This window comes from Monopterus albus, unplaced genomic scaffold (genome assembly GCF_001952655.1).
Source record: "Monopterus albus unplaced genomic scaffold, M_albus_1.0 scaffold20.1, whole genome shotgun sequence".
Classification (NCBI taxonomy): domain Eukaryota; kingdom Metazoa; phylum Chordata; class Actinopteri; order Synbranchiformes; family Synbranchidae; genus Monopterus; species Monopterus albus.
In genome coordinates, this window is record NW_018127900.1 from 2,500,737 (window position 1) to 2,528,412 (window position 27,676).

General features: G+C 39.3%; 1 protein-coding gene and 2 long non-coding RNA genes across 6 annotated transcripts in view; 1 reads left to right on the plus strand and 2 right to left on the minus strand.

Annotated features, from left to right (window-relative positions):
- Positions 1–296: 296 nt before the first annotated feature.
- LOC109956507 (uncharacterized) lies at positions 297–7,042 on the minus strand. 2 transcript variants are annotated; one of them, XR_002274421.1, is made up of 4 exons: positions 6,965–7,042; positions 5,377–5,484; positions 4,822–4,898; positions 297–371 (listed from the first exon to the last, which is right to left on the minus strand). It is a non-coding gene; the product is annotated as an uncharacterized LOC109956507 (long non-coding RNA). The 2 variants fall into 2 exon arrangements; XR_002274420.1 differs by lacking the exon at positions 297–371 and adding an exon at positions 4,093–4,447.
- On the plus strand, positions 1,303–4,001 carry LOC109956506 (uncharacterized). The gene is made up of 4 exons (XR_002274419.1): positions 1,303–1,388; positions 3,260–3,345; positions 3,457–3,703; positions 3,833–4,001. It is a non-coding gene; the product is annotated as an uncharacterized LOC109956506 (long non-coding RNA).
- Positions 7,043–11,487: 4,445 nt separating the features above from the next.
- The window catches only part of rasgrf2b (Ras protein-specific guanine nucleotide-releasing factor 2b), a 40,185-nt gene continuing 23,996 nt past the window's right edge, over positions 11,488–27,676 (minus strand). Inside the window, exons 11-28 of one of the 3 annotated variants that reach the window (XM_020593873.1) lie at positions 27,512–27,672; positions 27,332–27,398; positions 26,758–26,894; positions 25,866–25,948; positions 25,295–25,498; positions 21,026–21,516; positions 20,257–20,382; positions 19,787–19,876; positions 18,607–18,713; positions 17,180–17,292; positions 16,786–16,846; positions 16,181–16,284; positions 15,405–15,489; positions 15,110–15,307; positions 13,977–14,056; positions 13,768–13,885; positions 13,595–13,663; positions 11,488–12,997 (exon numbers count right to left, since the gene is read on the minus strand). In XM_020593873.1, the coding sequence (XP_020449529.1) occupies positions 12,905–12,997; positions 13,595–13,663; positions 13,768–13,885; positions 13,977–14,056; positions 15,110–15,307; positions 15,405–15,489; positions 16,181–16,284; positions 16,786–16,846; positions 17,180–17,292; positions 18,607–18,713; positions 19,787–19,876; positions 20,257–20,382; positions 21,026–21,516; positions 25,295–25,498; positions 25,866–25,948; positions 26,758–26,894; positions 27,332–27,398; positions 27,512–27,672 (2,387 nt within the window). In that variant the 3' untranslated portion in view covers positions 11,488–12,904. Of the gene's footprint in view, positions 12,998–13,594; positions 13,664–13,767; positions 13,886–13,976; positions 14,057–15,109; positions 15,308–15,404; positions 15,490–16,180; positions 16,285–16,785; positions 16,847–17,179; positions 17,293–18,606; positions 18,714–19,786; positions 19,877–20,256; positions 20,383–21,025; positions 21,517–25,294; positions 25,544–25,865; positions 25,949–26,757; positions 26,895–27,331; positions 27,399–27,511; positions 27,673–27,676 lie in introns of all 3 variants that reach the window. The other 2 variants (XM_020593872.1, XM_020593874.1) reach the window with 2 other exon arrangements.

Genomic DNA, 27,676 nt, shown 5'->3' on the forward strand with positions numbered 1-27,676 from the left:
GAGTAATAGGGGCCCTTGATTGGCTAGGATTCAGAGCTGATGAAAAGATTGGAGTCTCTTGTTCTGTGCATACATATTGTGAAACAAAGCATCAGTTATTATTATAAACTATTCAAAACATTCAGTAGTCTGATTAACTCATGCATGTTCTCACAACAGTAAAACTGCATATGGATTTCTTTTTATGAGGAAAGCGGATGCCCCTAATGGGATCAAAAAAAAAAAAAAAAAAAAAAACAGTTGTCTCCCAACCGGAAGGTTAAAGGTTCAAATCCTAGTGGAGAAGTCAGTCTGCCCATTACTCGTCACAGTTACTGCAGTAGTTCTTGCTTGTTGCACAAACAGGAAAGAAACACGAATCAGGAAAGGACCTGCAAAACCAAGAAATGAGAAGTTATTGACAGGGAATCCATCACTCACCTGAGGACAGCTGAAGAGTAGAGGCAAGAGAGGGCAGGTGTGTATCCTGCAGCCCAGTCCAGAGAGACTCGATCTGCAGAGTGAGAGCAGACTGTAGAACAGGAATGGGATCAGAGAGAAAGATAGAGATGGGGACACTGTTTTAGGATTAGCCTCTGGGCAACAGACAGTAAATCCTCTTTCTACTGTCAGTCATCATGTCTGTCTTCCTCCTCACACATGCACTCACACACAAACAGATGCATAAATAGAAACTGTCTATAGGTTTTATTGTTTTATTTCATGTACTCTTCTTTAAAGATGACACTGTTCATAAAAGACCTTAAATTATGCTTCTTCGCCCACATTAATAAGATAACAGGGATGATCAATTAGCTGCAATACGACATCCAGCAATTCCTGAGATCTGTGATAAATCATTGACATGAACATTACCTTCCACACTTACCAGGCCAGAATAGCCTCTACTTTCGCAGACTGTCCCAGTATTTCAGGTGTTTTAATTGTATATTTGTATCGCTAAATATAGTAAATGTTTTTACCTTCTGGAGCATCTGTAGAAAAGATTTCTACTAGTAAAAATGTTTTTGAACACCTGAAAATGTGAAAACAAATTGTTACATAAAACACTGAAATTAAGCATTTGTGAACATCTGTGTACAGATAAAAAATAAATAAATAAATTTCACCTACAACTTGTTATTACATTAACTTATGTTATGAGCACCAAATCATAAATATTACAAATTCTGAGTTGTTTTTACACCTGAATCTGATTGGATAACGATTATCCAATCAGATTCAGGATAATGGATGGATTATCCAATCAGAGAGTAGAGTCAAACTTTTCCAATCAGGGCAGTTCAGCCCTTCACCTGGTCACTGCAAGAGGCTATAAAAGTCGAGGTATGATTGTAGTAGAATTTCATGATGGACGATGGGTCGGTGCCTGCTCTGCTGCTACTCAGGTGGGTAGAAATTTCAAAAGAAACTAGAAAATCGCAGCACATTTAATGTGCTTCACTGTTCTGAGGTAACGCAGTTGTCCAAATGTATAGTTTGTAGCTCGGGTGGGCTACTTAGCCAGATTTTAATTTTAATGCCTCACTTTAGCTAACATCTGCTAGCAAGAAACGTTTCAAGAGTAAATTCAGCCTATGCTTACTTTGCTTGAGTGCAACTTTAATCACTGTCAGACTAATCATTAAACCTGCTTAATCTAACCGATCCACAGATTTTGCAGTCAAGGGGAAACCTAAATTATAATGCAAAGCGGTATTTCCCCCGTTTTCTACGAGTTTGTTCATCTCAGTGTGCTACACAAGGGCGTTAGCCATTCTAGAAAGGTCCCTGTCACTTAGTGAAACGCACTTTTAACTTTGAAAACTATTTTATTTGTAACCGCAGTAAGAGGCAATTTTACAATTGTACAAAAAATACAATCGCACTTTGGAGCATTGTCATAAATAGAATAAAGGTTTCACAAATTTGTTATGGTTTTAAAGACTCTATAAACTCTAACCAAGTACAGATTCTTCAAATTTAAGTATATGGTTTAGGATGGCCACTGGGTCTGACATGGGCTAGGTAGGGGACAAAAACCCAGTAACTGAAAACTTATTTACAACTGCAAAAATAGCAAACACCTAAAACTAGGTTTCACTAAGTGTTAAGGTCTTTTCTATAATGCCCGACACATTTCACAACATTGAGATGAAAAAATTGAGAAAATATCCCTTTGTTATAACTTATTTCCTTTAATATTCCCCTTAACTGACAAACCGGAGCCTGTGAATTGGATGCAAACTTTAGCATGGTATGAATGAGCTCTTCTATTTGGCCCTGCCTTATTAATTAAAGTTAATTAACGTTAAGACAGGCATAATGAAAACTGTTGTCAGGTGTGTGTGTGCTTGTTGCAGGGAGGTGAGAAAACAGCCTTGAACACCAACTATTAAACACTCAGTTCACCGATTATTCAGTGTTTCTGTAACTACAACTCCAGCAGAGTGAGAAATGGAGTGAGGCGTCTCTTGTAGAAAAACCAGCAGCTGATCGCACATTAGTTTCAACAATGTAACATTGGTGGTGATGTAGCCTGTTCCACAGGACGGTGCACATACAAATGATTGAGATTTGTAGTGTCCAACTTTTGTGTAGATTACATAAGAAACCTTCATACCACTTCAGAAGTATCTTGGCTGTATTCTTTTATTAGGCCAAAACAATAAGTTTTTCAGTGGTGGAAGAAACTCTGCTACCACAACCTTAAGTCCTGTTAACATTAGCATCAATAATTACAAATGTAGAAAAGCATTTATGGAGACTTGATGGTATTGAAGTAATTTGGTTGATATCAGCACTGATTGGCTTTCATTACTCAAAACACTAAGTTAATTGATGGTAGGCCCAGGGGAAGACCCAGGACACGCTGGAGGGACTATGTCTCCCTGCTGGCCTGGGAACGCCTCGGCCTTCCCCCGGAGGAGCTGGAGGAAGTGTCTGGAGAGAGGGAAGTCTGGGCATCTTTGCTTAGACTGCTGCCCCCGTGGCCCGGTTCTGGATAAGTGGAGGAAAATGGAATGGAGTTTGTGCACCTCAGAATTTGTACACAATCATCTAATATTTAATTCACTGAAATGTCTAATAACAGGAATGTTTGAGCAACTTTGAGTAGTCTGAGTTGACTTGAAACTGTTATCACAGATCCTGTTCCTCTAAATGGCCAGCAACAAACCAGGCATTCACTGCAAGGCATTTGTTTGATGGTGAAACACTGCCCATCTTAACATTGACAATACTGATTTATGTAAAATCTGTTTGTTTTGATTCACATTAGAGGGGGAACCAAGGAGCTGAGAATGTGGACATGCAAGGCTGTGATGGGGAAGTGTCATCTCAGGGAAAAAATTGTCCTAACCAAAGGTAAAGATTTCAGTTCAATCTGCTTTCATAATTGGATTACCTGATTCAGTGGAATGTCCATTTTACTGTGATATGGACCAATGGTTTACAGAACAAACTTCTTGTTTTTAGGATAGAGGGCCTGTGGCTTGATGTTTGGGATGTCACATCTGTTGGATGTCCTCCACAGCCTTGAGGAAGACGGAGCGCTGGCTCAAACTGTACTCATCCCCTGCTCCAAGCTGGGCATATCCTGAGGGATGGAACAACCTTCATTTCAAACATGACACATCACACCCCAAACCAGCTGTGGGGAAACTGGTTTGACTGTCCTGTCAAGCCTACTGAGGACGTTAAGGCAAGACAGAAAACTGTGCAGGTATTAAGATCTTTTACTTCACCGTTATTGTAGAAATACATGCTTGTACATGTGCAGTGAATTACTCTGCAGGTTTCAGAGTAATTCACAATGTAGTTTAAAAATACTGTGAATATTGTCTCATTCCAGGGGGCCCAAATGTGGACATGGATCATGCTAGAGTACAGGCACCAGAACTGGCCTCCTCCCTGTACACTGAAGAACTGGAAGCCCTGACCCCAACATCTTCAAGAGAATAACCAGATAGCTTTAAAGTTGTAGTGACTTTATTACAATAAAATACATTTAAGTGTGCAGAGAAATTTTATATGGCTAATCCTCTTTTTTTAATAGCATAAGTACTTTTCCAATTATGAATATTTGCACTGCTGTTTGACTTAATATGTACATTTCTGGTTCTTAACTGGTGACAAAGGACATGAAGCAGAACTGACACAACCAAGCAATGAACATTACTTTTAAAATTAGCCAGTTACACGATGAACCTTGTCAACGTGTTTCCCTCTACAACAACATTCTTGCTTTGCTGTCCACGTGAATGCCACACACTACCAACTGGGTCCTAAGAAGGATCAAAGTCAAAGGTGTTAATGTAGAGCATCTCATCTTCCACAATGAAGACTTCTCCAGTTATGTGAGCTGCAATGCAATTGCTTGACTGGAGAAATCTTAACTGTGGAAGAGGTGCTCCACATTGACCCTGCGAGTAGGATTTTCACACCATACCCACAACTGAAGGAGTGGCTGTAAAAGACAAGTAAATACATTAATGCCTTCAATGTAACATCTGCCTTAACAGCTTTATAAAGCTAAAAATGTTTTTTGGTGACTATAAATTCAGTTAATTGAGGTGATCATTAAAGGTGGCGTACTATACATTCAGAGGTGTCTATATTATTGTCCTCCCCAGCTACATAGAGGCGGCTCAGAATATTAGAAACACCTGAATATAATGTAGTCCAGTACAACACCGCTGTTAACTATGACCTCAATAACTGAATTTTATAAACACTTTTTTTTTATTTAAGTATTGTATTAAATTGCATACAGTTGTACAGGTGCAACTAATAATTTGCCTGGGCAGTGTATTAATAAACTGATTATGAAGGGATACTTACTGGTGGCAAGTCCCAAGAAGAGGCAAGACTGCTGATTCTGTCCCTCTGCAGGCCAAATGGGTTCATCACCATCAAGCCTAACAAACAATTTTAACAATTCCAATTAGTTGTTTACCCTCACATTTAATCAGGCAATTTACTGTAAACTAGTCAGCAGTTGTCAAGAACCACCGTAACAAAATGTCCCAGATTTCAGCTGTACTAAAGTGAAGAAAACGTTAAAACAGAGAGCAAAACATGCTCACTACAGACACTGCAGCTTAAAATATTAAAGTACTAGTACAGTCAATATACTGTAATTCTTTTACAAAATGATAAAAATATTTTCAGCTGTGTAGGTTTTAATTGTACTACAGAATGTAGATTCAAAACTTTGTGATATTAGCGTGTCACCTGCCTTTCTTTTCTTTATATTGCGCCTCTACTTTATTCATAAAGAACAAAAAAAAACAATGCAACAATACACACTGCACCCTAAGACATGTACACACAGAGCATCTTACAAATCTATGTTTGAAATTGTACCAGAGATTTTATTATTGTGGTGAAAGTTACCTGTTCACAGTTTAATGAAGAAGGTGTTTTCCATTGTTGGTGATTATCGTCATCAGCTTAGCTGTGTTCCCTGTGCCACCAGAGATCGGCACCTCTGGCCACTGCCACCTTGAATGTACAACAATATTACTTGAGTAGAAAAAAGTCAATTATTGCAACTAAAAATGTATCACAAAATATATTGATAAAAAAATTACAATGAAAATGTAAATTGCCTTTGTCTAACATTTTCTACACAATATCTGTCATTTACACATAGCATTGAATTAACTTCACCTATATGTGTGGTCTCCCTCAGTCAAAAACATTTAAAAAGCATGACAAAACTCAATTACCTGCAGCTTTATAGAGCAACAATCTTCCCATTATACTCATGAAAATCTCTAATAATCAAGATTTGGATATGAAGTTCTCCATGCAATTCTCTCCATGGTTAATAGGCCACTGTTATTTAACATTAGGTTATTTACTGACGCCATTATCTCCCGGTATTTCTTTCACTGTTTATGCGCTTACATTTTCAATCCGCATTAAATTTGAACAAAACAGGCTTTTCAGGAAGTTCATTGATAATGACTGGCAGGCTCCATATTACACAGAGGTGGCAGAAGAATTCAATACTTAAGTAAAAGTGCAGGTAGCCTACTTGCCTAAAAAGGTACTCAAAAAACAAAAAAAGTCAAAGAGCAATGTCTTCTACACACTATTTACTTGATGGTGTTGAAAACAAGAAGATGCAAATCTAGTGCAGGTCCAACAAAGGAAGTTACTAGTTAAATCATAAATTTTCATGGAAGCTGGCTTTAACGATTAGCCTAATTAAAAATGCTCAAGCAAAGCTTAAGTACACTGAATGGCTAACAGTCCCTAACCACACGGACACACGCCTGGTTTGACTTGAGCTGGATAACGCTTCTTGCTAACAGAGTTTTGCTAACCTTCTACACTAACATTCAATTCTGGATAACGCTTCTTGCTAGCAGAGTTTTGCTAACCTTCTACACTAACATTCGATTCTGGATAACGCTTCTTGCTAGCAGAGTTTTGCTAACCTTCTACACTAACATTCGATTCTGGATAACGCTTCTTGCTAACAGAGTTTTGCTAACCTTCTACACTAACATTCGATTCTGGATAACGCTTCTTGCTAACAGAGTTTTGCTAACCTTCTACACTAACATTCGATTCTTGATAACGCTTCTTGCTAACAGAGTTTTGCTAACCTTCTACACTAACATTCGATTCTGGATAACGCTTCTTGCTAACAGAGTTTTGCTAACCTTCTACACTAACATTCGATTCTGGATAACGCTTCTTGCTAACAGAGTTTTGCTAACCTTCTACACTAACATTCGATTCTGGATAACGCTTCTTGCTAACAGAGTTTTGCTAACCTTCTACACTAACATTCGATTCTTGATAACGCTTCTTGCTAACAGAGTTTTGCTAACCTTCTACACTAACATTCGATTCTGAATAACACTTGATAAAATAGCCCACCTAAACTCGAAAGTTCACATTTGTCCAACTGCTTTACCTCAAAATAACAACTAAACACATTTACTATGATTTTTCTACTACTACCCACCTGTGTAAAAGATGCAGCCACACCGACTTTCATCTAAATATAAGCAGTTTAATCAGGCGGGACCTGCAGTGGAGATAACCATGTGACACCCAACTGCCCTCTGATTGGATAGCTTGACTCTCTTGTGTGATTGGATGGTCATTGTCCAATCAGATTCGGGTGTAAAACTCTTTATTCGTACTAGTAACTTGAGAGTTCTATGTGCAATTTGTTTTCTGTCTATGTTCACAAACTGGCTTAATTTTCAAAATAATTACACATCTTTTCTACACATGTTCAAAATGTTTTAAAGGAGCCTGCATATCCTGTCTATACATATTTAAAATGATTTAACAATTGCAAAGATTTTCTATGCAAACGTTTTTACAAGCCCAAATTCGTTGTAACCCATACAAATACTACTCAACCATGGAGACCGTAGGCATATGCTTATATTGTTATAAGGACTACATGTTTTTAAAATTTTAGACTACACATTCATCTTTACCTGCTCATCGCATTTCTAAGTTCAAATGTCCTTTTTCACTATTTCAAATCCCGTATCACACATTTCCACTAAACTCATGAGTTGGTGTCTTTCACTGAAAAAGACTGAGAAGTCACACTCACAGTGTTGTGATAAACTTCAACTAAGTGTCATCCATCTGTCCCTCAGAGACACGAGCCATGTTGATCTACAAAAAAACACCCCTACTGAGAGACAAACAGTGACAACCTGCAACTACCACGCTTCAGTCAGTTTTTCTGCACTGAAAACTGTGACAGCATTTTGAACGATGACTTTGTCACCTTACAAACACTTTCTCGCCTTGTCTGTGATTCATGCCAAACCATTTTTCTCTCTCACTCCCTCTGTCTCTGTCTAGACCATCTCACTCGGTTTCTCTCCCTTTCCCCTCACACATACATTATTTCATGCCACAAACACAAATAATGGTGTCACTTCTTGTTCTTAGTGTAAATACTGAAACAGGATCCAACAGCGTTTCCTCTTCATATTTAAAGCTCTCTTTGATATCATAGCTGGTAAGTATAACATCTTAGGTGAAATCAATACAGGGTAGATTCTTTAATGAATCATGCCCTCCCTATATTTATTCATGTTTCACTGTTTACTGCCCAACAGCCTTTCAGGGTCCTGTACTTTGACATTGTTCATTTCAGCACTTTTATCTCAGACTATAATCATGCAGAAGGGAATACCTACCCATGAAAATGCAAGATCTAACCTTTTCATCCATCAACAAATTCTTGGTAGCTCAGATTAAAAAAAGGAAAATAATGAAATATTTGCAATTTTTGCATGTTATTGACTGATATAGTTTAGTAAGACAAGGAGCAGATTAGATTGTGGCTTTTTTAAAGGTCATGGGTGCCAAATGAAATAACGCGATTGATGGCGACAGGGTGGCAGGATGGATACGGTGTTGAGTCACAGTGTGGATACCTTTCTGTTGTTCAAAGCCATGACTTTGAGACAGAGGTTGTCAGAACAGAGTGAAGGCCTTTTGTACCAGCAAGGTCAAACTAATTCTCCCAGTCTGATATTTGCTGAAATAACAATTGTGGAGGATGTGGAGACTCAGTGTGCAGACATCTTCCAAAGCTAACTGTCCTCTGTCAATTCAGTTCAATTCAACTATTTTGTATAGTGCTAAATCATAACAAAAACTCACCTTAAGGCACTTTACATAGTAAAGTCAAGACCTTACATTATTATGGAGAAAAACCCAACAAATCCCCCCTTCAATGGAAGAAACCTCTGACAGAACCAGGGTCTTGGTGGGCAGCCATCTACCTTGACCAGTTGGGGTGAATGAAAAGAAAAGCATCAAGACACAAGAAATGAAACAACAAACAAACAAAGAGTGGGCAGGTTAATGTGGCTGGTGACTGCTCATCAGTAACATACAGCTGTGGATAGGATACCTACAGGGAGAGAGAAGAAAGGAGAGAACACAAACTATGAGATGGAGAAGACACAGAGTTAATGACAATCCAGGATGGCATATAAATACATGGACAACCATCCCTAACCAAGGGATGGTACTCCAAATCAAAGCTATGCTAGAATACACATCCAGTGATTTAATTAATACTATAACATGGGCAAACTCAAAAGCTATCCTGCTGACTGAAACCCACTGGTACAGTTAAATATACGGCAACAGGACAGCCCAGGCCCCTATGGAAGTTGGTGTTATCCCTGTTCAGCCATACCAGTTGTTCTGGTGCCATGAAATATAAGAATATCAGCGATAACACAATACGCTAAGTTTCTTTCTACCCTGTCAAAACATCTAACACATCATAATGGTTTTGTGTGTAGCCTGTACAGTATATTGATAAATATGAAAATTTGATATTTGTGGCTCTGGCACTTCATCTCTTTGGAACAAAGAGAAACTTCTTCTGGTTGAGGAACTGTTTCAAGAAGGATATCTTAACAACTGTCTTTGTAGGCCAAAGAATATGACATATCTTATATGTAGTTTAAAAATGCATCAACTGTGGTTGTCCTTTCAAAGCAGCCATACAGAAGAATAGTCTTAGTACAAGTTGAAATGGAAGTTCTTATTTCAGTTGCATTATGTTTACATTTGGTGAATTCTACTTTGTCTAGTCCTGGAACCTAGCACTAGATAAAACCCTGGATGTCAGTAATAAATGTTCAAGATGATGTCTTAGTTAAATTAAACTATGCTCTGTTGATAGTGTGGCCTCCGCTGTAAACGTGCACGCTGTTTTACTGTTGATATGTAGCCTGATGTTGGTTTCTTCTGGGTTAATACATGCAAAGTAAATGTCCATTTGTCCTCAGTAGTGCAATTAAGGTTTGTTGAATTTATTGGTGCACCAGAGATTGTTAGAGCCCTAAATGTTGGGAAATTGACATGGGGATTATAATTAAGGGCAGCCACTGCCAAAGAAAGCAGAAGCGAAGCAACTTAATATAAGTGAGGTTATTGCACAGTGAAAGAAAATGTGCAAACCCATAAGGCATGTTGAATTTATTTCCCCTCCACCTATAAGTGTAAAATACAAACAAATAAACACAAAAATATCACAATGCAAACATAGCATCTGCTATTCCCAAACCTGCGTGTAACTCAAACACTGAGATTTATAGATGCAGTGCAAAGGACAGAGTTTTCCCAAAAGCAAAGCCTGAAACATTTTCTCTGTCCTTTATAAGGAAAGACCTCTGTTTACACAGTTTTTCTGCATAACTTCCAACACTGCTACTGCTAAACAACAGATGGCATAGCCTGAAGACTATGCTTGACTTTGTGAGATACACTAAGAAACAAACATGCCAGATTTAATGGACAAAATATTGTTTTTATGTCTTTTAACGGAGCCTTCTGACAGCTACAGAGACAATATTAATTTAGAGAAGCAGAGGGAGCAGGTTACAGGGCACATCCAGTCAGACATGCACAACATGCAGCTGTTGTGCGCATGCAGGACAACTATGTTCATCTTATCAGCAATACAGTAAACAAATTCAGATCATTCAAATGCTACATTTTTTTTTACCTTAAAAAGACATTAGACTTATTTTTTAGAATAAAGTTAAACAGATTTCTTGCAATACAAGAGCCCAGGATGCAAAACTAGAACTCAACATAAAAGCAAAAGAGACAAAAAACAATAAAATCTATATTTAACACATAACAATTCCAAGTATTTCTTCATCAATCATATGATATGTGTGGAGTCACTATATACAAAAATAATATAAATACAGTATCTGATTAAATAAATAGCACAGAAAATAACGATCATACTGTCACTCAAGCAAAGCTACATCTCAGAGAGTGCAAAAACTGTCCCAGCCTACATCCAACACTTACACATTGGGACCAGACCATTTGTAACAGCTGGGAAAAAAAATGAAAGAAAAAAAAAGGGAAAAGTGCACATAAATGCCGCCAAAGCTGTGGGTCAATAGGTTATAACAATGTTTAAACACTAGAGGGAGATATTTACTGATAATCAGATGCTGCAGTGACATTACTGTGTTCACACTAACATGCTACTCTTTAGTCTACATGACCTGTTTCTGAAAACACAGGCAAATGAGTGAAGCTACGGTTTTTAAAAGGAAATCTTAAGATTTTGAAGCAGGATTTAGACTAATCAGCCATAACATTATGACCACCGACAGGTGAAGTGAATAACACTGATTATCCGGTTACAGTGGCTCCTGTCAGTGTGTGTATGTGAACATTCAGTCCTCAAAGTTGATGTGTTGGAAGCAGTAAAAACGAACAAGCGTAAGGATCTGAGTGACTTGAACAAGGGCCAAACGGTGATGGCTGCGATGACTGGGTCAGAGCATCTCCCAGTCTGCAGTGGTTAGTACGTCAGTGTGTGTATGTGAACATTCAGTCCTCAAAGTTGATGTGTTGGAAGCAGTAAAAACGAACAAGCGTAAGGATCTGAGTGACTTGAACAAGGGCCAAACTGTGATGGCTGACGACTGAGTGAGAGCATCTCCCAGACTGCAGGTCTTGTCAGTGGTTAGTATCTACCAACAGTGTCTAAGGAAGGACAAACAGTGAAGCAGCGACAAGGTCATGGATGCCCAAGGCTCAGTAACGACGAGGTTGCCCTATCATGCATTAAGTTTTAAACTCCAAAAGATGAAAAATAATTTGTTGAGCGTTTGTTGAAATGGTTGAAAATTAGAAAAGCAGTACATTGAAGAGACTGAATAGAAAAGAAACATTCAGCAGCTATAGAGGTGATATCACACCTAGAGTGGGGAAGCTGTTGAATTTGTCTGAAAAAATTCTCTCTAACTTGCCCTCACAGCCACAGTTTTCACTCCTTTAACATATTTTTATCACTGACTGGTTGACACATTTGTGCTCTTTCAGACAGTATAACTATGGAAGCAAACAGATTCACACAACATGTGCTGTGAGCTGCAGAGTGACACGAGTGCCACACTGTGCTAACTGCCACACTGACTATGTACACAGCATTAGGCAGGTGGTCGTAATGTTATGGCAGATTGGTGTATACACAACTTGATCCTTGTAAATTGACCTACACTAATGGAAGGCAAAGTTTAAAATTTTGTATCATTCACTGGACATAAAAAAGAGCTCTGCAGTTTCATGGGAAGTTTTTAGGCAAGGACTGGCTAAAATTATTTCAACAGTAAAAAACAAACAAAAAAATCAGCCACTTCATCAAAATACATCAAATTTTCTGATTTTAATTATCTTTATACATTTCATTTTAGTGTCTTTTGTCATTATATTTGAAGGCTTCAAGGCATACCCAGCCCACTGAGGATGCATAGTGGCTTGGAGAGTCACCCTGGTAGGAGTGAAGCATGCTAAGCTGAAGGTCAGGGGTCAGGTTGAAGACCCTTAGACAGTTATAGCCTAAGCTGAAATCATGCAAGTACTATGTAGTTGCTATCATGACAGAAAGCGTTTTTGGGGCTCTTGCTCCATGGACGTGGCACAGAAACGCACAGGCAACAGAACACAGACAACAGCACGGACACACGAGCTCTGACATCTTTCTGTATGTGCTACATCTCTGTTATATCCACTGTATTTCATGCATTCACTCTGTGCTCTCAGCCTTTCCTGCACTCTCAGGTTGTGTGATGTCTAGTGCACCACAGTCTTCACTGAGGAATGAGCACACGTCTTCTCTCAAAACCCTCCTTTTCAGGCCACCGCCTTAAAAAGACTTGGTCTGCCCACTTCTCATATTCCCTCAGCCTCTTGTAAAACTCTCAGTCTTTTTCAACTGTCCTTGTACTCGACTCTCAAGAGAGCTCAAGTCAGTCTTACTTCCATTTCTGTGTTGCTCTCAAAACTTCCCGATTTCCTCTTGATTGAGATTACGTGGGCATGTTGCCCTTGGGGGTCCAGGTTCAGGAGGCTCCCACTGGCCACAAACAACTGTAACTCAGGCAGGAAGCCTGGGCTCGATCTTCAGCGAGAGATCATAGAGTGTGTCTTCATCCATGATCAGAGTCTTATCCAGAAGATACTGGGTCACCTGGAAAATAAAGCATAGAAAGGCAGGAGAAGTACTGTAAGTTTCAGACTGCCAACCGGTTTATTTTGTAATTTTCAGTTAAAGGATGAGGTGTTTTAGTTAGACTAGACAGTGGGTGTTTAAATCCCTTGTAGCTCAAACAAGAAGATTGGTGATTTAAGATAACGTCTGCAGGGCTGTGCTGTTAGCTCTGAAACATATTACAGATATATATTTCCAGAAGACTACCATGTATCAAAAGGATTTTCAATAATCCTCTCACAACAACAGCCAAGACCAGTACTTCCATAAAGGATCTGTTGTTAAACACTGTGTAACTCATTTGAAATAGTTTTATAACTGCAGTTCTACAAACTAGCTTCCAAGATACTCTTTGTTTATTTTGTATTATGATTTCATTGGTCTTATTGGAAAGTTTTAATGTTTTCACTCCCCTGTTTTTAGTTTTGTTAAGCAGTTGGGCTTTTTAAAAGTGCTCCATCAGTAATTTTTATTATTGTACATTCAGCAATGTACAGTGCTGCTTTGGTGTTGCTCCTCAGAAATAAAAAGCACTCCTATTAGAAAAAATGATGCAGTGTATTTACAGAAAAGTACCTTGATTTGATGCTCTATTCTGTATGGAGTTTGCTGGAACTGTCGGATCTCTCTGATGATGTGGGAAATCTAAAGAAATATTTAGAATTTAAGTTGACTATCAAAGTACAGTGTTTATGCACAGGTGATATGTATCCTTTTGTGGATTTTAGGTATGTACTATATGTGCATACCATCCTCATTTTGGAAAAGTTGACAAGACCTTCTTCAGTAAAATTGGGCGTTCCCTCCTCAATAAAGGCCAGATCTGTTAAATACATTCCCAGGTATGGAACACACGGAGGGTTGCAGCTGTGGGAAGACAGTGTGATAAATAATGTGCATAACAAATGGTGTCAGAGTCAAATGTGAGTATAATTGCTGAAAATGTGCAAAGTCTCACTTTTTCAGGGTCTCTCTCAGATTTTTAAACCTTCCCTCGGAGGACACTGTCTTCTGTAGTTTGTCCATCAGTGCTTTAGTCTGGACAAGACCACAAGCACACATTTAAAATAATTTAAAAAATTATAATGAACAACACAGGACAAACAAGACAGGTGCATTAATCTAAGGTCCACTTACTCTTAACAAAAGATGATAATAACAGATAGATGAACAGAGAGATGCTTGGTGGAGAGACTGGCTGTTTGGTGAGAGGATGATTATGGCTTTAACCGATTAAGTGTTCATCAGAATTAAGCAAAGAGCAGATAGTAAACATTACATGTAAATGCCTTTCTGCATTGTCTTTCCTCTGAACTCTCTAAAAGCACTGGTCACTTTAAACTTCACTTCATATTTGCTATTTATTTACTTATCTGCAGAAGTGGAAAGGAACTAAATACATTTACTCAAGTACAATTTTGACATATCTGTACTTTACTTGAGGATTTTCATTTTCTGCTACTTCATGTAACGACTTCATTACATTTTACAGAAATACTGTATATTCTATTTTCTACTCACTACATTTATTCGATAACTTTGGCTACTAGTTACTTTCCAGACTGAATTTAATTACACAGATTACATTATAATCATCAAACTTACTGATCTGTGGTGGGAAATTCACAAGCTACCTAGCACAATGTAAAGTACTTAGCATAGAGTATAAGGTACTTAGCATCAGTTCTACCTTTACTACTGTAGCTGTGATGTACACAATAATACACCAATAATTTTAGACTTCTTCCACCACTGATTATATTATATGTTACTCTTTATTTATGCTGAACTGTGTTTGTTTGTAGACACATTTCACACTTGGCACGTGAAATTCGCTTTCTGTCCTCTGAATAAAAACCTCATGGTTGTGCCAACTTAGCATTTTGAAATAACTAGAAATATACCAACGGATCACTTTCAATTTTTAACTACAGTTAATACAAAATTATATTGTTCTTTTCAGGAAACTTTTTAGGAAATTATTTGTAAATAAACTTGAATTTACAGACCTATAAAACTAAGTATTACCATGTTTTTATAGAGAGATTTTAGGTTTTATATGCAAAGAGGACTGATGGAGAAGTTTTCCACCTGTTTGCTGACTTTAGCCCAGGTCTTCTTCAAACGGTAGATAGCACTGCGATTAAGTGCAGATGTGATCTCCAGTACTCCGTTGTAGTTGTTGAGACAACGGCAGATGTCAGCCACCGCAATCCACTTCTCTATGGAGTTGGCCCTCGAGCCCACATCGGTATGGGTCATTATCTGTGACGCCACCAGGTTACTCATCTTCAAAAAGAAAAAGAGTATGTAAAAGGACGTGTTGCAGGGCATTTACAGGAGGGTCAGACACAAAAAGGTTCTTAAAGACAGTAAAACAGCTTACATCATTGAAATGTTTACTAGTTTTCATGATGTAGGGTGTCCTTTCTGTCTTATCCACCTTCATCCAGCCCTGGCCCAAGAACTCTCTTAGAGAGGAAGGACAGAGACATAGGATCAAATGAGATCACATACATTGAAATATAGCACAATAATCTCAGTTATACAGTACATTAGCTCCAGCCTGTGGCTTAAGGATATTACCATGCCCACAGCAGGGGCTGATAAAGATTTATTGAATTAATTAAGCGCCATGAATAAAAAAAGAGGTGTCATGAGGGCTGTTGAGAAATCAAGAACTGAACCAGGTGTATGCAAGATTATTTTTAGCCAGAATACAAAGGTTTGAGAAACTACAAAACAGCTTTACTTCTCATTTTAATTATTCAAAAGCTGCTTGTATTTCTTTATTTTTTCAAATGGTTGTTAATTTCACAAACATTTTTCTCAGGTCAGTGACTCTGAGGCAAAGAAACAATTAAAAATAGACAGGGATGCAAAGAGTTTTTTAAACTTAAAGATTGCAGATGTTATAGATGTTTCATAAAGCTGGTCAGAGGGAGAAACCTTCATCATAGCAGCAGCTTAGCACACAATAATGTCGATATGTTATAAGTCAATATAAAATTAATATTAAGTGAAACTAATATAAAATGCAATATTTGAGGCGGTAAAATATATGCTATACATGGGGATCAGCTGGTCTCATAATAAAAAGTATCAATGAAGGACATTTAGTTTTTTGTGGCCTGATGTAGAGCACAGTGTGAGAGGACTGACTCATAAGGAATGCTCCTGAAGACGATGTGGTCCAGCAGCGTGATCTGCTCTGCCAGCTCCATCGCTGAGAGAGACTCAAAACACTCTGCCTTCGCACAGTCCGCCTAAACACACGCACGAGCACGCATCCAACACACATGCACACACACAAACAGAGTAACAAACAAATAAATACTCTACGGCACAAATTCAAGTAACAAAGAGATATACAGTAAATATCTAATAAGAAACCTAGCTATGATGAATATGCTTTATGACAGGTGTCAACTCCTGTGAGACGATTACAGTCAGAGAATATATTTACCCCTTCTGCCTAGCGGATAGGACAGCGTGCACTGACGTCTCACATCTTACAAAGGCAACATTTGTCTGTTTGTGATTCCCAGTCATTATTATGCCAAGACACTTAGCTCAGGGCGCTTGTGACCCCTGATTGTTTTCATTTCTTGAGAGAGGAGGGTATTAATATATATAAGTATATTAGGAAGGCAAATTTCATAAACCCAAGTCATTCCATAGTGAATGACATGAGAATTCAAAGTCACTTAGAAAAATGTATCAGTGAGCAAGTTTGCAATTACAAAAGGTTTATGTTATTTTCTCACCATCTGTAAGATGTCCTCTATCCTCAGCTGGGCATCTTCCTGATCATCTTGAGAAAGGGCACTAGTTAAAGTAAAATGGAATAGAATAAAACAGACTACAATACAAGCCAATAGAACAGAACAGAATAGAGTATACTACAATAGAACAGAACAAAAGAGAATCAGAGAAAAGAAGAGTAGAACAATTCAGTAGAACAGAATAGAATAGAAATGGACAGAACAGAATAAGATGGGACATACAAGAATAGAACAACAAAACAGAAGAGGATAGAACAGAATATGGGGGTGCTTTCATAATAATTTCAGAAGCAGAAGCTATTAATGTTTCCACTTTTATATTCACTTCATATGTGTGCTGTGTGTTTGTGTGTGCATATTTGTGCGTGTGCTGTACCTTAGTATGTTGGCAGTGGCTTTCCTCTCCTGAGGCAGAAGGTCCGGGTCTCTGAGAACCTCCTCCAAGAGACAGACCACCGACATCTTCAGCTTCAGGTTCATCTCAAAGTCCTAAACACAAGCACAAATTAATTTCTATTCTTGAAAGGACAGATGTGTCCACACCACCCACCTCTACATGCCTAACATCAACTAGTAACATTAATATACATCTAATTCTGATGTTGATTCTAAAATCAAGCAATGAAGTGACAGCTAACCAAAATAAATCCAGACTCTAAAATTCAAATTGATGTTCACAAAGATAGAAGTAGGGAATGCACAAAACCCTCTGTCATACTATAATTCATGTTAGATAGTGATATTCATTTATTCATAAGACAGTAAAGTGGTTGTATTGTATTGACAGATTTTTGTTGGCCAGTAAAGCTGACATTGCAAAAGCTGTCTCCCTGTTCTCACTTTAGTAGTTGTAATGCCTTAACTATGTAGTTAACAGTAAAGTGTAACCAGGTAAAATAATCAAATAGCAATGTCTGTTCTGAACAAATAAAGCAAATTAGATATATTATAAGTTAAAGCACCTGGGTATCATATTGATGCAAAAATGACATTAAAATCTGTTATTAGTATTAAACCTTCTTCGTCTTTGATTTGCAACATTGTCCTAATTCTCTAATGGTCATCATATCGCCTCAAAGAGTAGTACGAGACAAACACAAACCATAATATTACTGTATGTACAGTCTTTATTCCTTTCTCTACATAACTGATTTCCTCTAGTCTCCCCATCTAATCAATTACCAGTCGCTGCTGTATAAACTTTCATATTTTCCAGCTGTCCAGTCTTCTTGATCCTCCTCCTGAACCTTTCTTCCAGCCTTAACACCTACTGTTCCTCCCAATTTCCTCTTTTCCTTCCTCCCCCAATTTAACTGTCAAAGGTCAGTTTTAACAAGCTCTTTGTTTTATGGACTCCAAAAGAAAACTGAGTGGGTGTATACAGTATGTGTTATTTGCGCTTGCCTGTGTGTTAATAAACCGGCTAGAGCTGGCCTGATATCACAGCATTTTGCATTATTAAAAAAAAAATCATAAAACAGATCGATGCAATTAGACTGAAAGGACCTCTCTGCAGGGAGTCAGGCAATTACCCTCACAATCAATTCATTATAGGCAACAGTGGATTTTTAATACAAGAGTATGGGTAGGTGGACAAAGGTGGGATGAGCTGGTGGTCCAACTGGCACGGCAGCAGTATACAGTGTGCATTCGCACGCACGTAGCTGCTTACTTGCTTAGTGAGAGCAGTGGAGCAGAGCAAGAGCACATCAGACACCTGCTTTAATGAGACCACAGACTGGATCACAGCAGCAAAACAGGGACATCACACAAACAGAGAGACGCTGGTGGGCGCAGACAGACCTGTGAGTGTTTGGAGACCCAGTGGCGCAGCACATTGAGAACTCTGTTAGTTGCAGCCCGGCGGATGATGAATTCTTTATCACAAGTTCTTTCAGAGTTAGTAAACACTGCAAGGACAATTAAAATAAAAAAAGAAAAAGAGAGAGAGATTTTACAAATTTTGCAAACTAAATAGATAAATCAAGTGACAATGGGACAGGATGTGGTGTCTCTCTGCTATACAACCACCCTCCAGGACATTTCCCTGCCTACAGACATTCTGTCATTATTCCAGCTTCTCTACCATCCATCGATCCATTTTCTAAACCACATAGTCCCAAACGGGGTCACGGGGGGCTGGAGCCAATCCCAGCCAGCTGCGGGCAAAAGGCGGGGTACACCCTGGACAGGTTGCCAGCCCATCGCAGGGCCAACACACAGACAAACAACCACACACACACACAAGCACTCCTATGGGCAATTTAGAGACACCAATCAACCTATGCTGCAGGTCTTTGGACTGCGGGAGGAAGCCGGAGCACCCAGAGAGAACCCACGCAAGCACGGGCAGAACATGCAAACTCCGCACAGAAAGGCCCCAGGTTGGCCGGGGCTCGAACCCAGAACCTGCTTGCTGGAGGCAACAGTGCTAACCACCGCGCCCAGCCTGTCCTCACAATAGTTATTTCTCTCACTAGACCCTCTTGTGGCTGAAAGGAAATTAGGTTTAATAGCTTTAAATTATGTAAATAAAAGTAACAAGTACATTGCTTCTGGAAAGAAACCAAAACTACTAACCTGGATCAATTAGTAAGTAAAATAGTATACATTTTTTGTAATTTGGGTGAATTAACTCTAATGTTTTTATTGTTTCAGTATTTTCAATACTGCATCTTCTTGTCAACTACACATAAAAACTACCAAACTAGAGCTGTCTTATAAATAAAGCGCACAGAAGGCACAGTATTTCCTTATTTTCTTCCTACTTATGTAACCTTTTCAGGCCTGTAGCCTTTATATTTTACTGCATTAGTTAACTATTGCAGAAACACAACAAGCCACTACTGTATGTATTCAAGTCACTGTGTATCTGCCATATTAAGACATATTGATTCAGTTTGCTCATTTTACTCACATTCACTTTGAACAATAATCTTTAAAAAAAATGTTTACACTTTTTGTGATCAGTGTATATGTGTACCTGGTGGTGTACTGTGCCCTGCTGCGGCTGTGGCGATAGCAAAGGCTGAGGCAGGAGAGACTGAGCAGCGCGTGTTCTCTCCTGACTGGACTGCAGACACACAAACACATGCGGTAATTATCATCCAAACTAACAATACACTCAGAATGTTTTGTCACATTTATCATGCAGGGGAGGGTCCACAAGTATTTAAAAATGAACTTTCATTTCTTAAAAACATAACAAAACGTATGTAACAAAACCATTTATACCCTGGTTTAGTGTTTGAGTTTTATGTTATGCTGCTGTATTACAGATGTGAGCCTCCAGCGTCAGGGATCTAGCTCTGTGGCTCTGCATACAAGCCTGTCAGTGGGCACCAAACTTCCCACTGCAACGATTTCTGACTGTGTGGTTTCATTACGAGTCATAAACTACACACACACACACACACACACACACACACACACACATATAACACTATGTCTTGCCTCCGGGCTGTCTGTAGCGGAGATGTCGAGGTGTGGAAGGGGAACGACATGGAGACATGTCCCCTGCTTCACTGCTCTGAGGAGACTCTGGAAGGATTTTCTCCAGTGACACTGACTCCAGCACAGCTACACAGGAGGAGAGGAGAGTTACGATAATGGTGGTGGTGATAATGATGGCTATGGTCATGGTGGTGGCTGTTCCTTTTGCTTTCCTACTGGAAAATAGAACATTATCGCATATTAAGTTCACAGTCATGGAGAGATCACACACAATACAACCAGTGAACCTGAATCCATAGATATCTGATTCATGTCCACTTAGAATGTGTATGTAAGCACATGCTAATGAGGTCTAACTGCAGCTTGTTCTTGCTGTGCTGCTTGAGATGCTCTAAAGTCATCTCTCCAGTCTGAGAAGGCTGTTTGAACACCACTACAAGATCTGTGCACTGTGGTGGCAGTGAGCTTTGCTGACTCAAGCACACATAAGAAACGACATAATGATGTTCCAGCAGATGCCTGTTCTGCTCTCACAGAAAGCACTTCATGCTGTGTCATTTGATTAGTGACCTCCAGTTCTTCATAAGCTTTTCAGTTTGCTTATAAAGCTCTACATGTTGATGTTCATTTACACTGTACCTGTAGAACAAACATGCACACATTACCAACTGGCACATGGCTACATGGTTCTGTATGCATGGTACAGTAGCAGAGGAGGTTAGAACAGTACCTATAAGTGTTTTTTAATTGTTTGAAGACTACAGCGTACCTCTGCGGATGCTTCGCCGCAGTTTTCCACAGAAAGGGTCAATCCTGGGCACCTCCTCCCCCTCTGTGGTCGGGCAGGGACTCTGGTCCGGGGAAAAGGGAATGGAAGGTACTTGGTCCTGTGGTGATTTGGAATTGTTGGGTGGGGGAGAGGTGGAAGTTGAAGGAGGAGAGGAGGTAGTTGAATTTGGGGTGTGAGGAGTTGGAGTCTGGGGGGTGTGGGCAGATGTGGGACTACTACCAGCAGACTTGGAAGTGTTATGGTTGACGGTGGACTGGTTTGACACAGGACTGGTTAAGTCAAGGCCTCCGACCCTGGCAGAGATGGGGGAGTGGAGGGAAAGCTTTCGTGTTCTGACAGGAGAAGAGGTGCGGGATGGGATGGACAGAGGAGGGGGAGAGGAGAACTTTCGGCAGAGACGAGGAGATTTGTCATTTATATGCTCACCACTTCTGCTATTCTGATTGGTGGCAAAAAACAGCTCCAAGGACCTGAGATACAGAAAAAAGCAAAATGTTAGGAAATAATATGTTATTAAAAAGCAATAATGACAGAGCTGATAAAAAGTGTAATTGCAACAGCTCTAAACAAGACCTTTCTAGTCTCTATACTCCAAACTATAAATGATCCATTTGCAAATGGATTTTGTCACATACACTAGGTGTCCTGTATTAGAGAAAAATGTCTGGTTTAGGATCAAAATAAGATGAAAATCGTGCACTCAGAATTCATAAAAAAAGACAAGGGCAGTAAGTACTGAGTGAGCTTGGGGCATTCACTCTTAAATTTGGGGCATTTAGCTAATGTAGTTATTCAGAGTGACTTAATGATTGGGCACTCACAGTGTAGTCAGAAAATATTTGAACAGTGACACAAAAAATTTAATGTCTGTACACCAGCAAACTGGGTGAGAAATAGAACAATGTTTTTGTAATTAAAGGACTGACTTTTAGCTTTAAGTTGAGAGCATTTATATCCACCGGAATTTCAGACCTTTGTGTGCATGGTTCTCCAATAACAATGAAAAGTTGTGTCCATCTCATCAGCTCCACGGAGCTTCATAGCCACTATCAGCTAACTGCTTTGGTTCACTCTCCAGTGTCGGTTTCAGTTTATGATAAATTCACTGTACATTACAACAGTAATTTGACACAGTTGGTGACTAACTGGTGAACATACAGTAGTGAGAAAACTTAGCAGGTAGAGAGCCAGATAATACCTTGAGCTGGTGGTGACCAAAACAAAGCTAAAAGAGAGTAAATATTGGATGTACATTTGTCAAGTGAACAGAACAGATCTCTAAATGAAAAGTGATGCTTTACAGAATGTGCCAAAAACCTTTCGTGACATGCAAATATTCATCATATTAGCTTTAAATGGTGTTTGTTGCCTCGTGGTCTTTAGCAAATTAAACATACAGTATGCTCAATTGACTGAGGGAAGGTGACTTACTGTTTGGTTCAGCAAATGTGTAAATGTGTACATGACCCCTCATAACCCCTTAAAGCTAAAGTCTGTGAATATAGTTTTAGTGCCAGATCAAAAAACAAAAACAAAAACAGGAACCCACTCATCACTTCATGTACCTGCTTCATAAAAAAAAAAAAAAAAAAAAATCTATTGCAGATTACAGTTTTAAAATGCAATTAAAGTGCAATGGCTTTAATCAAGTTTTCAGTTTACTGATGACATTAGCACCACACAGAAAGCGCAGCATCAAGGGAGGAGAAATCATGCACTGATAAATCGTCACCATCACTGATTCACACGAGCCTGTCATTCAGCAGAAAATGGAGGAAAAAATAGCATCTCAGGTGGAGAAATGAAAGGAGGATAGAAGAAGGAAAAATACATGAAACGTATGAAGGAGGAATGCTGAAGAGATTTGAAGCAAGCAGTGGAAAGACAGGAAGCAATCAGAAAAAGGATTAATAAGAATACAGAAATAAAAAAAAAACAGCCATGAGGAAATGATGCTCCAGTGAAAAATCACGCTACAGACCAGCTGCAGATTCACATTTCTCTCTACGAATCATCAACCTAAAATACTGGTGAAATTACAGCCCATAGTGAGCTGTTGTTAATTATTCATATAAAAAGATAGATAGCAGGTAGATAGCAAAGTCAAGTATTGGTGAAGTATCAGATCAAGACCTGAGGGGAGGAAGAATGGCAGGAATAGGAGGACAGAGAGAGAACAGTTCATTACTTAGAATGATCCATGGGTATCTTCTTGATCTTCAGACTGTAGTCATGACAGATGGGTGAGACTGACAGATGTTCAAATGAGTAGTACTGCGCCCTATAGTTGGGAGGGACATGAAGAGACAAAAAGATGGATGACAGAAAAATTATTAAATGGAGCAGTGTGATGGTTGAATTGAGACATGAAATAAGAGATGTGACAGAAATAGGAAGATATTTGAAGGTAGATGATCGGATGAAGGATGATACATGGATTAGAAAAAGTGTGTGTTTGAGGTGGAGGGGAGGCAGCGTGAGTCAGCAAACAGTTGCATATGTTCAGTCTCCCAGAAATCAACATACAGTACTCTGACCACATGGCAGAACGATTCATCGCAAAAGGGACACAGAGAGCTATGTTAAAGTCTGAGAATCTTTGTGTGTATACACGTATGTATGTAATCATGTGTGTGTCCGTAACTGTAGCAGGCAGAATGACGAGAAAATGCAGGGTTAATAATGGAATAGAGACACGTTGACTATAGGTATGAGCCAACCAAAAGGGCACTTGGAGGCATTTTGGTGCTAGATGGAAGGATCAAGGGTCAGGATCAGGTCACCAGTAAAAGAGAGTAAAATAAGTACTACAAAGGTAAACCATGAAAGATGTCACCTAAAAAACTATCAAACAGGCATAAAATATAAATACACAAGATTAAAAAGCATCAAAATAATGAACACATTATGGGAATAAATTAAATCTTCTTTATAAACGTCCTATTACACAGTCTCTCTGGAGATTTTTTTGTAACCTTTATGTATTCAGGGAGATGCCACCTCTCTTTTTCAGGGCTGCCCTCTTCACATTCACACCTGCAAGCTGCCCAGTACAACCAGTACAACCACTGCTCCATTCAGAGCAGTGCTGATACGCAGTACAGGCACTTCTGTATTTTACTCTTTCTCAAACCAGGATCTTTTCTCTGCATATGGGCACTTCTCACATGCTGCCGGTGCTCTTTTCTGCCCTCTCTATCGCTTGTTTGAGATGCACTGCATCTTGCCTGGACAGCGGATGAGAGCAGATGATGGGAGCAGGAGGCGGTGACAGAAAGCTGCAGTCAGAACGGACAGATTAGCAGCTTTCTGCCAGCTACAGTGTGGGAGCCAGATCCTCCAAAAAAAGATACCCGAGCTTTCTGAGAAGCAGCAACAAACAAGGTTGCAGTTTACTTTGAATGGAGGCAACCTTCATGCCATGAAGAAGCATCAAATACAGCACACACACCTTAAAGACCTCCACAGTGGATCATATCATTTCCACTCCCTAATGCCAGCCATTTGACTATCATGAATCTCATTAATGAATAAATAAATATTATAATTCTAACTATTACTTGTATTTTTACAGTGTGTAAATGTTATTTAAACCTATATTTTGTATCTGGCCAATTAGGGGCAGCACAAGATGTAACTACAATAGGCTGAATATTACCTACCCCTACTATTACCTACCTTTTCCTCTGTCCTTGTGCAGAGGAAAAGACAGCGCTTTTCCAGTTGAAAAGCTAAGTAATGTAAGGATGAAATATAAGCAAACAATTCTGATGCAGTCAGAGACTGAACAAGAGAGAGAAAGCATGAGAAAAGAAAAATGCATTCAACATGCAATATATTCCAATGATGTTGCCAAAAAATCTGCTGGCCTCTACACAGGCTGGTATGTTAAGCCAGTATGTGTTTAACCTTGAGGACAGAAGCTGCCTGCCAAGTCCAAAACACTGTAAACATCTGACTACATCATTAACTGATGAGGGGGAAATGAATTAAAGTATCTCACCACCCTCACATTTTTATGTTTGTATGAAAACAAAATCATACAAACCCAAACAGACATACACACAAGTAGCATGACAAATGCACACACGTTGATAAAGAATGTCATCCAGTGCATTCTGTGAGGATCTATAAGACGCCATTGTCTCCTTTGCAGCAATAAATGTTCACAGTGTGTGTGTGATCTCCATCTACATCTGCCCTTTTCTGTGTTTGTAAGGTTATATTTGTGTGTATGCAATGTATGACCTGATAGGTATGGAAGAGAAAGGCTTCTTGTAGATGTCGGCCAGTTTGTCCATGACTACTGTTGCTGTGGTGAAGATCCTGTACGTGTGCAGGAAGGTGTTGAGGAAGTCTATGGAGAGGAAGCGCAGGTCAGTCAGCCTCTCCAGCAGCCGCTCCACACTGGCATAGCGGATCTGGGGGACCTTGCAGGAGTTGAGCGTCTTGCTGAAGCAAATGTCAACATCATCTTTATGGAGACGGACATCAGATCTGATGGATACATACATACACACACATACACACACATAACCAAGCATGGGTGACTGCTGAGCTGCTATGAAAGTAGCTGAGCAAAAAGAAATGCAAAATACAAATGCACTTACAGCATTTCAAAGAAGAACGCATACTTTGAGGATACTTTGAGCAGATTTCACCAACAGCATAAATAAAGAAAAATAAATGCATAATACATAGCGTATCTACTGTACATCAGCACAACTAATATTTTCACCCTGCTACAATATAAACTTATGTTTTGCAACACTGGCATGAAGAGATGGGTGTTCCTCTTCACAGGCACAAACATACTTACTTGATCATATGAGGTACAGTGACTTTGGAGTTCTCCTCAAATACACTGGTCATCAAACCATTACAGCGAATATTATCTATACACTACAGAGACAGAGACAGTAACGACAACATGAGGAAATTTGGAAATTATTTTCATGTTTTAACTACAATGTTTAAAGCAGCTGATTGATGGAATCTCCGACATTAAGAGCAACAGTATGTAACTTTAGGTGACACTGGCATGATACTCCAAATCAACCCACTCTGCTCCACCCAGCTCTCCCTCTCCCTGCTCCACTACAGTCTGCCACACTTTGCCCAGCTTTTTAGATATTTGTCATTACATTACATTACAAAATTTACTGATCAAGCAGAAATAATTAGAAAATCTCTGATCAGTTAAAGAGGTCAGACCCACTCAAAACCTTTTAGAAGCTCAGTTCTAAGACAAGTTTTGGAGCAGAGTTCTAGAACAAAAATATTTATAAAAAGTTACATACTGCAGCTTTAAATATATGAATGGAAAAAAATTCTCTAGATTTACTGACACTGGAACTAATTTGTTTTTCTGTGTGCTCCTTTGAGATTCAAAACCACTGCAGAGAATTGCCTTGAAATGATTTCAAGGAATAAGCACAAGGAAGTGACATGGGAAAAAAGAAGCTATTTAAAACTGTCGGTGTATTTTTGTTCTGATAAGAGTTAATCCTGTCTGACATGCCAGTATGGTGTGACTCTGTTTGTGAAGTACTGAAGCAGCAAGATAAAATCACCCCTAGAGAACTGCACCTGTGTCTATGTTTACTTATTACTACATCTTCTCAATGCCCAGTGGAGACATGCTTTCGCTATCTGGAGGTTCGTGTTATTCTGTTTGTCTGGGTGTGTGTTTCTGCAACTTTGTGCATTACCTGACTAATATCACTGGTCCATGCAGCCTTCTCTTGCCGTGATGGCGCCAGTAACACCACAGTGAATGAAGGTGAGTCTGATGGCTCTACTACAAGCTTAAAGTCCAGCTGACCAAAAACATGACCACCAGCTTTAGCTGTGTGACAGAAGGAAAAAGCTTTTTACAGTACACCAAACCACTTAATGATAACAAGAGTAAAAAAAAACATGCTTGTGCACACACAAATACATACAAAGGGTTAATTAAGCTGACCTGCTATCTCCACTCTGTGCATCCCCGAGGCTTAAGTGTAAAGGTAGTGTGTAAGAGGCAAGGGATTGTCTCATTAAGTGTGTTGTTCGTCTGTGTTTGTCTCTGTGCAGGAGTTGTGAAAAAAATGTAACTGTAATTTTAAAAGATCAAAACCTGACATTTACAAAGGTGAGAATCTGATATTTAAAGAGAAGTAATTTCTGGTCTGACACCCAATTAACCTCTGTGAGCGGTGAAAGGCCTCAAAGAGCCAATAAGAGCTGCCTGTGTGTCGACCAACATGGGCACACTGTTTCATACAGTGCATGCACAGCACTTACACTCCTCATCACTGGCATCTGGTTCCTCTATAAGTGTGCAGTCAATTAGGGACAAAACTCCACCTTGCTGCAAGAGTTTAAGAGAAAATATGTGCAATGTTTTTTGGAATTTTGGGTAAAAGTTGTTACTGATTAACAAAAACAGTTTTCTCACAAACCACAGAGTAACAGTGTTCTCACCTTGAGAAGGTGCAGTTTTCCCCCGGAGCTGCGTGTGCAGACCAGGAAGTGTTTGGTAAAGAGGAAACACTGCCTTTCCCCTTCTTTCTTCAGAGAGAGAGAACCCAAACGGACCTTACTTAGCTTCCCTCGCTCCACTGACGGCAGCTGGATCAGCGAGCCTGA